Source organism: Vigna unguiculata, chromosome 4, assembly GCF_037176805.1.
Source record: "Vigna unguiculata cultivar grain cowpea cultivar isolate G323 ecotype 2 chromosome 4, ASM3717680v1, whole genome shotgun sequence".
NCBI lineage: Eukaryota > Viridiplantae > Streptophyta > Magnoliopsida > Fabales > Fabaceae > Vigna > Vigna unguiculata.
In genome coordinates this window covers 47,553,792-47,571,939 of record NC_140795.1, presented here as the reverse complement: position 1 = coordinate 47,571,939, position 18,148 = coordinate 47,553,792, and the positions used below count along the sequence as shown (strand labels likewise).

General features: G+C 27.9%; 1 protein-coding gene and 1 pseudogene across 2 annotated transcripts; one reads left to right on the top strand and one right to left on the bottom strand.

Moving 5' to 3' along the window:
• Positions 1-2,101: 2,101 nt before the first annotated feature.
• LOC146887309 (NHL domain protein) lies at positions 2,102-2,542 on the top strand. The gene has a single exon (XM_085672094.1). The coding sequence runs from the start codon at positions 2,102-2,104 to the stop codon at positions 2,540-2,542; it is 441 nt and encodes a 146-aa protein (XP_085528220.1).
• A 5,047-nt stretch (positions 2,543-7,589) lies between these two features.
• LOC114181965 (RING-H2 finger protein ATL46-like) lies at positions 7,590-11,847 on the bottom strand (annotated as a pseudogene). Its single transcript, XR_014994628.1, has 2 exons — positions 10,149-11,847; positions 7,590-7,857 (listed from the first exon to the last, which is right to left on the bottom strand). The product of XR_014994628.1 is annotated as an RING-H2 finger protein ATL46-like (transcript).
• Positions 11,848-18,148: the final 6,301 nt, after the last annotated feature.

Here is an 18,148-nt window from a genome sequence, read left to right as displayed (position 1 = left end):
ATAGTTCATTTAGTATGCAAGTTAAATGGATTTGAGTTATGTTGAAGATGCATTGATCAATAACCTATCAACAACTTTTTATTAATTTTTTTGTCATTTTTTTGCACAATTTTTATTATAATTATTTACAAATTTCTATTATCTTGGTTGAAAATTTAATATTGTTAAATACTAAAATGTTATTCAATGATGTTTGAATATTTTGAATGTTTAATTTATGTTTGTCAAATTATATAAGTTGACTCTTTAATTTTTAATTACTATTCTTATAATAATGTTTGATAAAATGTGTGAACTTTTTTATTGTATTGTTAAAAATTAATGAATCAATCCATTTTAATTGTAATGTAAAAAGTATATAAAATAAACAAATATTCTTAAGTCAGTAACATTTTATTAACTCATTTTTAACTCGACTTGAGTAAGAACACTTATTCTTATTTATAAACTTCAATTTAAAATAGAGTATGACTCTTTTATAAAATCTTAATTCATAAATTCTATTTAATTTTAGATGAGGATATTACTAATTTTTCACAAAGGAGAGAAACCATTAATAAATATTTGGTTAAAAACCTTTTTATCCCAAATTTTGTCTAGTTTTGTCAAATTAGTCATAATTTTTTTTTCAAATAGATTCCAATTTTCGTCAATTTTGTTCAATTTGATATTTTTTTGTTAACACCATGTAAATCATTGACAATACTAAATAGTGACAATCACGTATCACTTCATATTTTTTTTTTTAATTTTTTTTAAATGTATACATGTCAATTCAGCAACATGTCATGTGTCAGGATCAATGTTTTATATTCATTTTAGTTTTTATATTTGTTATTTTTGTTCAATTTAGTCATAATTTTGTTTAAAATTGAAAATTTTGTCTCTCTCAAACTTGAGACCAAATTTAATTTTTATATACAAATTATAATGATGTAAATTTGAATATATTTAATAAAAATATTTAACAAAAATGAGAATGTTAATATAAAAATTGGATTTGGTCTCAATTTGCAGAGGGACAAAATTGGTTTATGTTAAAAAAAATGGGACTAAATTGAACAAAAATAACAAATATATGAACAAAATTAAATATAAAACATTAACTTTCACACGTGGCATGTTGTTGGGTTGACATATGGACATTTAAACAAAAATTAAAAAAAGTTAAAAAAATTTAAAAAATTTAAAAGATCACGAAGTAACACGTGACAGTCATTGTTGTTCATGACCGATAACGATTTAGCAAGAAATGACCAAATTAAATAAAAATTGACGAAAATTAGAATTTATTTGAATACAAAAATAAAATTAAAAGTGATTTGATAAAATTTGACGATATAGAACAAAAAAGTATTTTAACCTAAATATTTATAAGAGATGAAAAAACATTAATGACAAATAATTTTCAAAGTATTATTATTATCAATTAATCGTGATAAATTTAACAATCAAGACTTATAAATAAAAATAGGGTAAGTAAATAATGTACATTATCATCCTAAAACTAATGAGAAACCATTCTTAATACATTTTTTAATGTAAAAAATCTAATTAATTATTAATATAATGTATAACACGCTATTTTCAGTGCACTTTTTAACGTGAAGTAAGATTGGTGCAAAGTCGCAAAGTACATTTATTTTATTTAATACCTATCTCTCTTCATTTAGTAAGCTTTGACCAGTAAACACAATACATTACTAACACTTTAAAAAGTAATTATCCCAAAATATAATAATCTTATGATATTCTGTAATAATTGTTTATAACTGAAATTACAGAAGGATGGTAGAACTAATGTCTTTATACACATGTGTAATACAAAAACCAGAGCATGTGTAATATAAAAACCAGAGCAAATATTATCTATTAATTAATTAACTAATTAGTTAATTAATTAATCAAAACTGTTTCAGTGATAAGAAGACGAGAACCGGCATTTCCCTGTGTAAGTTACTACGCACCCGTTACTGATAAAAGCGGAAATTCCGCGATTCTGTTACACTCTCAGAACCGTCACACTATTTATTCTTTCATTCACTCATTTCACGGAGAGAAACCACCGAATCAACACGCAAACCATTTCTCTACGGTGACGATGACAGTATTATCGCCGGCGACCGCCGCCGAATCCGGCCAAGACGCTGTGCGGATCGCGGTCGCCAACCGACGCTGCATGTTCCTCTGCCTGCCGTGCTTCCCTTCCGAAACGTCGTCGTCGACGTGGTGGCAGGATCTGCTGTCTCCGGCGAACAAGGAACGGTGGTGGTACCGGCGGTGGAGGACTGTGAGGGACTGGAAAACCTTCGTTCGCCGCTTCAACAACAACTACAGCAGGAACCACTCCAAACGGCACGGCTCCTTCCGCTACGATCCGCTCAGCTACGCACTAAACTTCGACGACGGAACCGCTGCCGAAGACGACGGTCACTGCTACAAAGGCTTCTCCGAGCGCTTCGCCTCCGTTCCGCAACCGGAGAAATCTTCCGCGTACTCGAGCGAGGAGCACGCGCCACCGGTTTCGAAGCTCGAGAAATGAGGCAGCGCTGACGGCGCTGAGACCGAACGCGCCGTGTTGTTAATAGTTAGGTTTTTTCTCTTTCATTTTTTGTTTTATTTTGTTGTATATTAAGAAAATTAGGAAGAAAACAAAACGAGCATCATAATAATACGTTTATATGTTTTCAAAATTAACTTTAACTGTATTTAATTTTATATTGCTTTTTCGATTATAATACTTGTTTCTATTTTGTCTTGATTAATTTTCTTTCGCTAATTAGTGTGTATGCAAGTTTATCTTAAGGAATATGAAAACCTCTTCATTACAAATTTCATTGAAAAATTTTCCAGCCATTGAGATAGAACGCATTATTCATTTTATTTTTGATTATTTAAAATTATTCTGAATTATAGAAATATATAAATTTTGGAATTGTTGACCATTGAAATTGGTGCGATGCCCAAAGCAAAATGTGGGAATGTGAACGCCCCAAATTGCTTTGACTTTATTCCTTGAGATCATGTGATGGGAACATTCATGCATACAGCAAATTCGGTGGCAGCAGCATGGACCACTAACACTTGAATAGCTATATGTGTTTGTGTGAAATCAAGTGAATGTTCTGTTCATTCAAAACCAGTCAATGGTAGTGTGAGTGTGAGAGTTCATCATTCATTTCATTTCCCTTTCTACCCAAAATCTTGTCGTGCCCAGTTTCACTTTCTTCCTATATTCTCCCATTTTCTTTCTCCCTCGTTACTTTTTATCTTCCCACTCAATATTCCATCACCTTTTCTCTTTTTCAAACCCTGTCATCACTTTTTTTTTTCTCTCTCCTCTTTCCCCCTACAGCAGAGTCAACTCTAGTGAATCTCCCACGAGAAACCCAAGACTGTAATGTTTTCCTCAAACATTTCACAACTAAATAAATAGGACTGAGAGTTCAAGATGAATCTACTTGGATTCGATTTGATTGAACTTTTTAAATTGAATAATCTTTTAATCAAAAGTCAAACTAAGTCACACCCCAAATATCTCTGTTAGATGGTGTAATGCTTAATATATATAAAGATTAAACTTTTTTTTCCATAAATGAAATAAAAGGTAATTCTGCTCTAAAATATATATAGTAGAAGTTTGATTCGTTTACTAAATTTAGAAATAAAATTTTATTAAAGGTCAGAAATCTATTTCGAGTTTGTTTAGAGAAAAGATAAAACAGTTTTTTTTTTTTTTATAAATTAAAACTAATTAGTATGAGTCTGTTTGAGAAGAAAAATACAAAGAAAATAAAATAAAACGGTATGTTTTTATAAATTAAAACTAATTTATGTATTTGAATAAAAAAGCGGAGAAATTGTAAGAATTAATTTTTACAAATTCTTATTTTTCTCTCCTACATGTGGTTACGAAGAAATTCATCTAGATCGCACAAATACAACATTGAACATGTTTTGATGTTATTGAATCATTGTTATGAAAACGGTTTGGTTGTAATGATGAGACTGATAATCACTTATTCACTCGGTTTATAATTAATATAACAAATATATATAATAAAATCTTACATAAATTTAAGATAATATGTTCTATAATTTAATTTTCAAATTATCATCATAGTAAATAATTAATATTCAAATTAAAATTCTTAATAACAACACAAATCCATAAATAAAAAAGTCAACAGTATAACTTCATAAATAAGTTTAAAGATATAATTTTAAAAGAAAAAAATTAAAAAATCTTACCCTGAATTCTCTGGAAGGTCATAGACATTGTTTTGTATAAACGGTCAGGCTTCAACCGAATAGACATTGACAAAATAAAAAATACCGACAAAAGAAAAATAATTAAAATAAAAAATATAACACAATATAAAAGTATAAGAGAATATTAGAGAGACACAATAATATAATCGCAAAAGATTTAAACCAATGAAATTTTACCTCTTACCATGTTAAGACTTTATAGTTTCGCTTACAATAAATAATATTAAGTTTTATTAAGGTAATAATATATTTTTGGATTAAATATGTTTTTGTCTTTAACATTGAAATTAGTCCATTGAAACTTTGATTTAATTTAGTCCTCCACTTTTAAAAAAGTTTGTATTTAGTCATTTTTAACCAAATTATATTAATTTTATTTAACGTTTTAAACACGTCTCAGGATAACATTTGAGTTGTTTACACCGTTTAACACATATTTCGTTTTAATGTTAACTAAGAAGCTGTCTTGAAATGCATTTGAAACATCAAATAAACTTAACAATGTTTGGTTAAAAGGACTAAATCCAAACATTTATAAAATTGAATGACTAAATTATTTCAAAGTTTGGAAAAGAGACTAATTTCAATTTTCATAATATTATAAGATATCTACATACTAAATTTTCGTGACAATTATTACCTTAGTCATAAACTTAGTATTAACATAACACTTTAGTATTTGAACCTATCAAATAATGGTCCTAACACATTTAAAAATTAAATAATATATATGTGATAAAAAAATTTAACATCCTTGTCATGTGAATTTTAAATAGAACAATGGTATTTTGGCACCATTATTTTTATTTTTTTTACAACCATTTCGTAATTATTTACTTTCTCTTTCTTCTAAAAACATAAAAGTTAACTTTTGTTAAAACTATTTTACCCTTGTGCAAGTTGTCAAATGGTCGTCAAATGATGTGAAACAACATTTTTCCTTTTAAATATTCTAAGTCCAACGTTTGTTTTCTTCTCTTTTTTAAGAAGCTTTGGTCTTAGTGATTGTTGATGGAGTGCATTGATTGGTTTTGATAGTTCATGTATTCTTACTTTCTTTCATCCTTTATCTAATCTCAACTAATAAATCAAAACCCATTTATTTTTACATCTACAAAAAAGTCGATTTTGTAGCACCAAAATAGGCCAAATCTAGAACTAATTCTAGAACTCAAAACCAAAACCTACACTAAATCCTATACTTAAGCTGGATTTTCCTATCTAAAACTAGAATCTATAAAAACTAACAATCTACACTATAACCAACCAACACTTAGAAAAACTAAAAATTAACCATCTAGGCCAAGAATAACTAAAATTAAGATTTTATCATAATTAGGCTTTACACGAGTTAGAATAATGTTTTTATTGAATTCCCTTGGGGTGGAATGAAGATTAAAACTTGAAAACAAAAAGTCAACTTAAAGTTAAATTTTTAGCACCAAAATAGACCAAATCTGAATTTTCTCATTACTGCATGAATTTCCATGCTTTCCATGCTGCTAATGTGCATTGCAGAATAGTATAGTTAAAAATTACCACTTCCTTTAGTTTCCAAAAACTAGTTTGAGAACCGGAGTTCAAACTCAAAAAGTCAAAAAGTCAACTTACAGATCAACTATGCATCTTTAGTCATTTTGAGCATTGGTTCAAATTTGCACATTTGTTAAATTTCTTTCTTGATCAACCTCTACTTTCCTTCATTTCACCGAATTAGAGTTGTTAAATTGCACCAATGTCATATAACACAAGTTAGTATGCTAGTTCCCTAAAAAAACCAAAACTAGGTTAACTAATTAGTATAAAACTAATGAAGACAAAAAAAAATATTGCACATGCACAAACTGGTTTTTAAATGTTCAAATAGTCTAAAATGTTGGTATAATAGCTGTTGGTGTTTTATTAAGCAAATTTTATATCGGTGGATGAAACATGAGATGTTATAATTTAACTAGTTCTTTCATATTTACTAATTGTATTTTGATTCTTTTTTAACGTGCAGTTGTAAACTTTTATTAGACACAAATCAGTGTCTTCAAAGTTGAGGTAAGATGAATATATGTATACTTTTAGTTGTATGAACAAAATCATATATAGTGTATAAAAAATTACATATTGTATACAAAATCATATATTGCATACAAAATCATAAATTGATATTTAATAAATCCATAACACATGTAACCTATTCTACAAATGGGACCATAATATATTTTATGATCGTTGTCAGTCACATATTTTGATAATTTCAATTCGATCCCTCGTCTAATCATAATATTATTTTAGGTTATCTTCACAATAAACTTTCATAACAATTACTCCCTCAGTCACAGTCAGACTTAACATTAATAAAATCCTTTATTATTTTAACCAATCAGATAATAACCTTAACAAGAATATATATGTGACTCTCAAAAATTTTAACATCTTATCTTGTGAATTTTAGATATGTTTGTTCAGGAATAGTGTTTATATATTCATAATGGTTCCTAAAAGAATCATTACATAAAATAATTAAAATAGCTAGATGAGTAATGCCTATGTATTACGAAATTAAAATAAAATAATTTATATTGATGAAGAAAGTTATTTTACAACAATTTGCATATCTAGATTTGAGATCATTTTACTAACCTCAGCTATAAAAAAAGATAATTAACATTCACCTAACATACTTGTTCTGGAAACCAGAAGAGAGAGTTATTGATATTAGAAAGTGATTTATTTCAGCTTTGTTTCATTAATTAACGAGTTTGTTTCATGTTGTCTCACTTTTGTAGGAGGTCTTGCTGAGAAAACTCTTCTTGTTGGGTTTTCCCATGAAGAAGAGCAATAACACATTCTTAGAATAAAGATATAAATAATAATAAAATAATTGTTTAAACATTCACAAAGGAGACACTGGAGTTTCGACTTGTTTTTTATGTATAACCGTAATTCTTTTCGAGTTGCAGCAATTTTGAGGTCTATATCACCCAAATGGTCTTTCAAGTTCTTAGAAAAATTAAAATGAATACGTGTTTTATGATAGTATTGAAATTATTTTTATCATTTAATACATTTTTTGTTCAATATCGGTTAAGAAATACGTAATGCATTCGATCTCTCAAAATAAATTTAAAAAATAAATTTCCGTAATTAGATTAAAAGGATTATATTCATTTAATTTTTAAAGTTTAGGAATCAAAATGTATCAAAATTTCATACAAGTACAAATTTCAATTTTAGGTCAAAATTCAAAAATAAAAACATATTTGTTTTAATAAATTATTGATTAAATGTTTTTAAATTTATAAGGTAATAAAATTTAATCAATCTTTGGCTAAGTAATAATTAACATTTTTATAGTAATTTGACATTTATGCATCTACATCTACATGTGACTTAAAAGTTAATAACAGTAGAAAGGACGCGCTCTGCAAGTGCGTGAAGTTAAAATTTTGATCTAGGGTGGTTGACAACATGAATCGACAGCATGAACAGTTGTCCTCTGACCGCAGAATCTTGGAGCCAACCTATATATGCTACCCCACTCACTTCTTCCATCACAATTCTTTTATCTACAACAAATTTTATAACTCATCCCTAATATAAAAAAAACAAGAAATGGAGTAAATATGCTGATAAAACATTAAAAATTAAAAAATATAATAATTATAATTTTAAACTTCATTTTGAATCTCAATCTCTTATGGTTAGTTTTCTTTGAATCTTGATCTCTTGTTATTAATTTTTTTTTTTTTTTAAAATCTACATCTATTAAAGACTGAGATAATTTTATAATATACGAATAAAATACAAACCTCGTCTTACACAATAGTTTTATGTGATTGAATTAAAATTAAAATCTACTTCTAATATTGATTAATTTATAAAGTTGTTCTTTTTTCTTGTCTCAGTAGCATAATGAATCGGTGGATTCAAATGTCATGTTGATCAACTATAAATTATTGTAGAAAATCTAAAATAGCATATGTGATTTATGAGGATGCATTTTATATTAGTATATACTATTCTAGGTGAGCGTGTAGAGCCCTAATATTTATTTTCTTTGTTTGAAGGGTTAATTAATGCATTGAGATTGAAGACATTTCACTTCACATGAGAGTACACTCTTTTGAAAGTTGACATTGTATCAATTATTTATTTCCAACCCCATAACAAAACTAAATTCTTTTTTTAAGGAAACAAGTTAAAGTCTCAAGCAAGATGTCCCCCACCACAACCAAACATGACATAAAAAGGTACTAATTAATTGTTATTGAAAATGGTGAGTTTCTTCTTAATTGGGTTAATTAGGTTTGTGCCACTTTGATTTGCTTTCTATGTCCATTTCACCCTTTCTTTTTAACCTATTTTTTCTCTTTATGCCAACACCTTTTTCTTTTCAAAGTTTGATAGTGTAGTATTCTTTAATATTTCCATTTTTTTTTATTATTTCCCATCACCTAAAGATAGTTCATTTCCTTCTCACTTGTAATCAACCAAAGTTCTTGCTTTATATTTATTTTAGTTCAAAAATTATTGAAACTCTTACCTCAACTAAAGATAAGACCAACTCATAATATATATCTAACTCATAATATATAACTGAAGTACAAACCTCACTTTACAAGTCAGTTTTATGATTTTGAGTTAAATTTTAAATCTACTTCTAACATAGTATCATAACCATTATTTTAAAAAAAGCCTATCCTATTGAAATTTCCATTCCACCCGATATCGAGCTCCTAATAAATCACCCACTAATTTTTTATCTTTTCTGCTGTGTTCATTATTTCAAATAAAACTGACTAAAAAGAAAGATCCCAATTAAAAATTACTAATGAATACTTGAACATCAATATAAAAAAAAATTAGACAAGCGGAACTAATAGATAGCAGCATCAATGAGCACACTTGCAAATCCATCCAATATCATTTTGTCAGTGAACTAATTTGGGACTAATTGATAGTGATTATGATTGATATAATACAAACCTGACTTTAATTACAAAATGGAAACATGAGAAGTGCAAAATGGCCCCACACGGTTGAACCACACCACACCAAATTTTTTTGAATCAAAACTCATCAAAAGGAAAAAAGATTCTATGACACCAGCTTGTATGGATCCCACTGGCAGTACTCAACTGCCATAAAGATCTTCAAAGAAGATAAGAAAAGAAAAAGAAGAAAAGTTTGCATTCACATTCACTCACATTTCACCCTCTCTCTCACACAAGGTAACTGCAAGGCCAGATAATAAAGAACAATAGCTTAGACAAAGCCAAAAGCCTTCAAAAGCAAAGAAAGCAAGTGCACTTGCCACAAGTCATGATCAATTAGACACATTGATAGCAAGTGAACAATGACACAGAAAGAGACAAGTCTGGTTTTGAAACAGGCTAGAATCCACAAACAAATTCAATAATCAATTACTGTAGATCTGTCCGTTGTTAATTATTATGACAAAAACGATACAATTTTTTTGTTGGACTTTGCATAATCACATAACCTGAGATCAACATTCACCATGGCAAATCTAAGGATTTAAATGGACATTGAATGAAGTTACAGATGATAACTGAGATCAAATTATGATCACAGAGGCCCCAAAACTCTTCTGGATGTGACTGTAATTAGTAGTTGCATCAAACTAAAGACTCATGAGATCTGTTTGATAAAAGAAAGAAAAAGAAAGAAAAGAAAGAGAAGTAGTATTTCTTATATGTACCATGAAATCGTAATACATCAATAGTATGGCACAATCAGTCATCACAGTCAAAATTAGCACACCAAAAAAATGTTTGGAAATGGGGGGAGATAGCTTTAACCAATGGATTGAAACGAATTCAAGAGAACTAAGAAGAAAAAAAAGAAAAACATGTGGATACCTTTCAAGTTTCAAACCCCTTCTGTTTCCCTCCTCCTTTGAAAATCTGTGTTTAGAAAAGATGGCACTGGCATGGCCATTTGAGCATCCAAAGAAGAAGGTAATTTCCCCTTCTTTGGCCACAACCAGATTTTTGACACAGAAAAGCTGTCACCTTTACTGACACTACTAATCTTCTTTGCTTCCACATCCCCCTCCACTGAAAACTTGCCATCATCATGGTCCATTCCTTTGGTGAGAAGCCTTGTGTTTTGACCTTTATCAATTTCATGGTTTAAGGCCACCCTGAGTTCTGAATTGCCAACCACATATTGGTAAGACCCCATTGAGTAGCACCTTCTTGCATCCAAATTACTGCTACTTGTCTCTCCCACTTCTCTCTCCCCACCCTCCACACTCAGCTTCTTGAATTTCCCAAGCCTCACAGGGAAAACCCCTTTCTCAACACTTTCTTCAGCCACCACTGTTTTCTGTCTGGTACTACTGAATCCACTCTCCCCATTCCCTTCATCCTCCCTGAGATCATCAAAATCAAATATAGGGTTCTCAATGGAAAACCCCTGAGTGAGAAGCGTTCCTCTGCAAAGAGGGCATGTGGAGTTTGACAGAAGCCATGTGTCTATGCAACTGATGTGAAAAGCATGGCTGCACATAGGCAACAACCTCAGCTTATCCTTCTCAGAAAACTCACACAAACAAACAGCACAGTCAAAGGGCTCTTTCAGCCCAACAATCTCCTTGTACTGAAACACAGGAAGAGCATCGATGAAAGCTTGATCCAAGCCAGAGTCGTGGAGATGGAAGAGCTGCTGCAGCTGCCGCTGGAGTGCATCAGATGTGGAGATTTCTGGGTGTCTGTTGGATTGAGCAGATGCAGAAGAAGATGGGTACTTTATGAGAAATCTAACAAGCAGGTGGAGGACACCAGAGATGAAAAACAAAACAGCAAGAACCACTATGATGAAGAGAACCGCAGGACTAATTCTAGTGCCAGATGATGCTGTTGTTGCTGTTGTTGCTGTTGAAGGTGGTGAATCTTTGTGGAAAGCAGCACCGGGAGGGTAAGGAGGTGAAGAAGATGAAGAGAGAAGTGGTGGTGAGTAGCTCAAGTAACCATCTTTCTGCTGGATTTGATGCTTAACCCATGCCATCTTCAAATGGGTATGGTCCAAAACCAACAACCTAGGATACATCATACATCATACATCATACATGCTTTCTGACATCTCATCTCATCGCATCAAAGCTCACAGATCACAAAGATGTTCCTCACCCAACACAATCATAGTCACATCTTGACACCTTAAACACTTCAAATGTTTTAGTTCGCACTCAACCTTGGGACACAAACATACAAAGAAGTGAAGTACATGCATCTAGAAGTGCACTCTCACATTCAAAATAGTGATGAAGGAATGATTTTGTTTGCCCCTTTTGTTTTTTCACACGGTGTGTTGAACTGAACTCACCTAACTCGCATAAGGGGTGGTGCTTTCCTTGAAAGCTTCACCTTCTTGTGATGTTTTGAAGGTAGAAGAAGAGGAAAAAGTGAAATGTGAAGGTGTTTGTAAATGGCTGTTTCTGTGTTGTGTTTTGATCCAAATTGGAGAAGTTGGTATGTGGTGAGAGAGAAGGAAAGAATCCAAAGGGTGAAAGTGGCAGCAGTTCCCGAAGTGCGAGGTAAAAGATCATAGATTGAAACACGCGAATTCTAATCCCACTGCCTAAATTCGCGCGTGCAAAATCAGTATCATGAGAGACAGATTAAATAAATTAAAAATCGTCTATTTCAAAATTAGACACATGAAAAATATTGAATGTTTTTTATCTATTTTTAATTTATTATTTTAATTACTTTTAATGATTTATTTTAATATTTTTTAGTGATATAATGTAACAATACAAAAGTGTTTGAGATAATGACTTAAAAATAAATAAAAAAAGTGAGTCAAAATTTTATTATTTAAATATAAGATTAAATATATTTTTGTCTTTTAATTCGGTGAAAATTGAAAATAGTCTATTTTTGAAATTTTGAACTAATTTAGTCCTCTAATTTTGAAAATGCGTGTATTTAATTTTTTTAACAATTTTTTTAAAGTTTTTTTTGATATTTTAAACATTTTTATGATAATATTTGAGTTGTTTGTATCATGTAACTAATTTTTGCCTCAATATTTATTAAAAAACGCGTTTAAAACATTAAATACACTAAACAAAATTTGGTTAACACGATAAAATTTACCCATTTTTCAAAGATGGAAGACTAAATTGGTTCAAAATTTTGAAGAATGACTAATTTTCACTAAAAATTGAGGACCAAAAAATATATTTAACCCTTAAAAATATATAACTTTTGTAAATTTTTTTTTTCAAAGTTGACTTACGAAATATGATATGTAGATGATAAAGTAATCATGTAAAATGATTTTACATAGTCTGTATAAAAAATTAAATATATTTTAATACATATATAGCGAAGAGTTTTGGAGTGAAAGTATAAATACAAATTTTAAAATAACTTTTTATAAAAGTCAATAATCCTACCTTTGCATAAAAATTTATACATGATGAAATCATAATACAACAAACATTTGTGTTATTCGTGCATTTTAATTAATTTTAAACACAACTCTTTGATTTCTCTTTCACTTTTTTTTTTTTTTACATTTCTAAACAAATAAACAGATGTTTTTGAAAATATAAAATTATATATCACTCTCAATAGTATTTACGACAAATAATTACTATACCTTGACTAATATAATATTTTAAAATGCATTAAAGAAATTAATGAACAAGAAATGAGTTCACCATCGAAACAAGGTCTTTTTGTTTTTTGTTTTAATTTTAGAGTTATGGATGTAGATTTGGGATTAATCTAATTTGATTGTTTAACTTATTTACTAGTTTGTTTAAATGTAATACTTCAGAAAAATAATAATTATATTAAATTAAAAAAATCCCTGTTCCTTTGGACAATTAATAAAAAAATTCTAACACTAACTCCGATATAAAACCTTACATTAATGAATTTATAACTGCTTTTCTTTTAGTTCAACTTTTTATTTTTATTTAATATAGGATTTATAAATTTATATTTGAATTTCCAACACCAAATATCTAAATGTATCAATTGAGCACATAAATCTAAATTATTTTAGACTTTTCTTAACTTCTTTAAGTTTTATAATCTTATGTTATGAAATTCCACTACTCTATAACTTAATGCTGTGTAATTTTATAAATTTTTGCTATATATTTCTTTTGACATTATTCATTTTCTTTTTTATCATTTAATTGAGTGACTCGATGACTCACTCAAAATGTAAAATTGATCAAAACATTGTAATTTTAAAATTCAATATAAACATTTAATATTAATTTTCACACCAAAGAAATAACATCCATTCATTTAGATTTCAATCTCTTCTAATTCTAAACCAATCCAACTCTTACCTATCTCTATCTAAATGAAAAAAGAAAAAAAAAAGTTCACAATATGCAACAAGTATGAATATAGGGATCAACTTCATAATTATTATAGTTTTAGTCTTTTACAGGAGAGGCTTGTTAATTATTTTAAGGGGTTTCTTTGTGGAGAAAGAATCGTATAACTTTTTTAAGGATTAAATATGTTTTTGTTTTTCAATTTTCAGTGAAATTTAGAATTAGTTTTTTTTTTTTTAACTTTTGATCATTCATCTTTAAAAATATGTGAATTTAGTCTTTTTAACCAAATTTTGTTAAGTTTATCTAACGTTTCAAGTGCATCTCATTATAGTATTTGAATTGTTTACACTGTTGGACACATTTTCGCTTCAATGTTAACTCAAATATTATCATAAAATGCGTTTAAAATGTCAAATAAAATTAACAAAATTTGATAAGAAAGACTAAATCCACGCATTTCTAAAGATGAATGACTAAATTGGTATAAAGTTTCGAAGATGGATGAATTTCAAAATTCACTGAAACTTGAGGGACCAAAAACATATTTATTTATTTTATTATATAACCTTTAATACTTTCATTTTTACAAGAGTTCTTGTTTTTGGTTTAATAATTATACTTCCATTAGTTTGTCATGTTGAAGTTAAAGGTAAAAATATCTCACTCTAAGTTGAATTATATGGCTAATGATTGACTTTAACAAAATCTCAAAAGTGACAAGGTGGTTAACTCCATCCAACCAAAATCTAATTGTCAACTAAATGGTTTTGATTTGGTTCATATTAAAGATCCTTTTCGTTATTAGGTTACATGTTATTATCATTGTGATATGCCACACTTATTTGGCTAGGCAAAAGCAAATGGGAATGACTTTCAATTATATATTTGGATTAGCGTCCACAAACTTCATATTTTAATATTTTTCATTTTCATTTTACCTAAAAAATTATTAGACTAGTTTTTAATATAACAATCAAAGAAAAATTCGGATAAAGAAAATACTCAACCATTTTATTTTGTAATTATCTTCTTAACCTTAATTTGAAGCAAAACATTAAACTAATGCACGTTGATGCATAATTCAATTTTACAAAAATTAATTTGTAAAATAAAAATCTCACGTTTATATATTACAATTTAACCATAATTTTAGTTGATTTTGAATATCCAGCACATCCTTACATCGATAGCTAAAGATTCAAATATAAGATTAAATATTTGTATGTGGTTTAACAAGAATTCAACAATGACAACATAATAATTACAAATAAATTAGACTAAAATAAATTTAAAAAAAAAATATTTTAGTAAATTGGTTTATGTCTAACTCTATTACAAAATCAATTTATAATATAAAATTTTCAACGAACAGGATCATAATTTTATTGAAACTATTAAGAAGTGGATTTTAAGTCTAATTCAACCACATAAAACCAATTTATATGATATGGTTTGTACTCACTTATATAGTATAAAATTGTTTCATTTCTAGTCGATGTGACACTTCGAATAATATCATCCCAAATATTTTTTATTTACTAATAAAAAAGAAATTTAATCATATTTCGAATCAGATATTCAACATTATAAAATTATATTTCTCTCTAAAATGAAAATCTAAACATGATCTAAGTCCTCCAATAAGATAATCTTATAGTAGGAAGTATTAACCGGCTTGATTATTGTCTTTTTCCTCTCTAACCTTTGCTTAAAATCAACATTTTATGGAAAGTTTCTACTCATGGTGTTGCTTACAAGAAACATGTTATTTGGACATGCATATAGGATAAAACAGTGCTTCTTTCAAATCTTAAAAAGTTGGGTTAAGACTTTTAAGGCAATTACAAATGTTGATATTGGATCATTATCAATGAATAGGAGTAGAATTCTTAGTGTGTAGAATAAGGATTTTACGCAACATGGTGCACCAGTGCCTTAAGTTTCTCTCCACTAAATGTTCCATCTTACCTAAATTCCACATGCAAGTTAACTAACCATGGTTGGGGTAACTATCTATGTTTCTTGCACTATGAAACTAAGAATAAAGTAACCCTTCAAAAGTTTATTTCTTCTATTTATTAACTTTATGATGTTTGTTTTCTCATTGAAAATATATAATACAGAAAAGATTTAACTCTTTCAATTAAACTAGTGCGTTGTTGATTGTAAAGATAGATATCCCACATCAATAATAAATTAAATTAAATTATAACATATATATATATATATATATATATATATATATAAGTATGTGTAAATATAATTTTATAAATGATCTTTGACAATTTTTTGTTCTGTTTTATTGAATTCTAATAGATTTCTTTTCAAGTAAAATTAGAGCTGTCAAAATAGATAATCCGGTCCGACTCGGCTCGATCCACCACCGGTTGATGATTTAGTGAGCCAATCCAACCCGACTCACTTTTTAACAAACCAAAAAATTTGAACCCGGTCCAGCCCACCACGGGTTGGCAGGTTAAACGGATTGGCTCATAATTCGTTTATTTTTTTATAATTTTTTTATTTTTTTTCAGTCAAAACTAAATTATAATTCTAATAAAAATCTAAATAAACTTTAATACAATCTAAATACAAGCCAAAATAAAAAAATATAAATTATTTATGTGTTGGCTAAAAACAACAACCTAATACGACCCAAAAATAACCCTTTTATTTGCGGGTTGGTGAGCCAACCCGGCTCACCACGGATTCAATCCGGGTGAGCCGGATTCTAAATGAGTTGGGTAAAAAATTAACTCGTATTAAAATTTGTAAAAATTTTCAACCAAACTCGTAATAAACTGGATTGTCTCACGGATTCCAACCTATTTGACATAAGTAAAATCATAAAACTTTTTTGGTGAATATAAATTTTAATTTTATTCAAAAAAACTTAATTTTTCTAACTGTAATCCAAACACACTCATAGTTCACTGTACCTAAGAAATTCATGAACTAGAGGAATACGATGATAAGGGAGACCCAATCCTAAAGAGAATAAAGCAATCCTTATCAAAAATATCATTCAAGTCCCATTTCAAAAATATATTCTATAATAAAATATTTTTAAATTCGAAAATATCTTCCAAACGCTTAATCTGAAAAGTAAAATAATACATTTTAAATATTATATTTTAGAAGATATTTTTGAATCTTAAAATATCTTTTAGAGTATTTAATCTAAAATAGAAAAATATTATTCGAACTAGATATTCTGGAATGAATTTCCAAATCCAAATAATGACTTTCGAAAAACCTAATTCAAAATTAAAAAAAAAAAATTGAATTTAGTGTTTTGAAACACCTTTCCAGCTACGAAAATATCTATTGAAACACATATTTTCTTATAATTTTTGAATTGGATGTTCTAAAAATTATTTTATAAATATGAAAATATCTTCCAGAACAGCCAATCCGAAAAAAAAAATAAAAAAGGAAGTCAAGGAATATTTATCATAATTTTGATGGGATACAGGAAAGAAAAAGGGAAGTGGTGGAAAGAAATCCAGGATACACTTGATGGGCCACTAAGTATGGGTTAGGCCCCAAGCAAGTAGTTCTTTTCCACTCATCTCTAATAAGAGTTTCAATAAACTTTCTGGAAAATTTATTCAGTAATACTAAAAAATATTTATTTATGAAGAACTGTGTAATTTTACATTTTCAACAATTTTCAGGTACCGTCATTTGACCAACCGTTGTAGAAAAAAATTATTGCCAAACTTTATATATATTACATGTCATATAATATATATGGAGAAATTAAAATAATATTTAAGTATATATTACATGTCATATAATCTTTTAAACCATAAAAATTGTATCTATAACAAATATAAAAAAATATAATTCTTTGTGTCCATATTTTCTTTTTTCAATTTTATTTTTAATTATTATTTTAAAAATTATTTATTTTATATTTAATTGTTACTCTGATTTTTTTTTGTTTTTAATAATTATTTTAATTTTTTTGTACATTTTATTTTTTAAAATTTATATTTAATAATTATTTTAAAAATTAATTATATATTTTCTAATGATTTTAACTTAAATTTTTGTGAAAATTAAAAATACGAATACACGAATGCAATAAAACTCGTGTTTTCGTTAGTAAATAATAAAGTAAATTAAAATTATGGGATTTATCTATAACTATATGTAAAGAGATTCCTTTTTTTTTCCACATTTTATAATTTCAATTTTATTCTTTATAATTTAATTATTTATTAAATTTTTAAAAATTACTTATCTCCTTCTTTTCTCTCTTACTATTCATAACAATTATTTTTTTTATATTTTCTCCATACATTTTATTTTATTTATTAACTTAATAACATTACAATATTATTAATTATTAATATAATTTAAAAAATGCGTACACATATGCGATATTGCTGTTTACGCTAATGATTAATAAAAGAAAAGTTAGAAGTTAATCATAAAATTTGTTAATGAGAATAGTACGATATTTATAAAAATAACAAATAGTTAAAACATAAATTTTAAGATTAAGAAAATTTGTTGAATTTTTTGGTTTGTAAAAACGAC

What these genes read in the sequence shown, in the direction of transcription:
- LOC146887309 (XM_085672094.1), top strand. Translation starts at nt 2,102, where the DNA reads ATGACAGTATTATCGCCGGCGACCGCCGCCGAATCCGGCCAAGACGCT.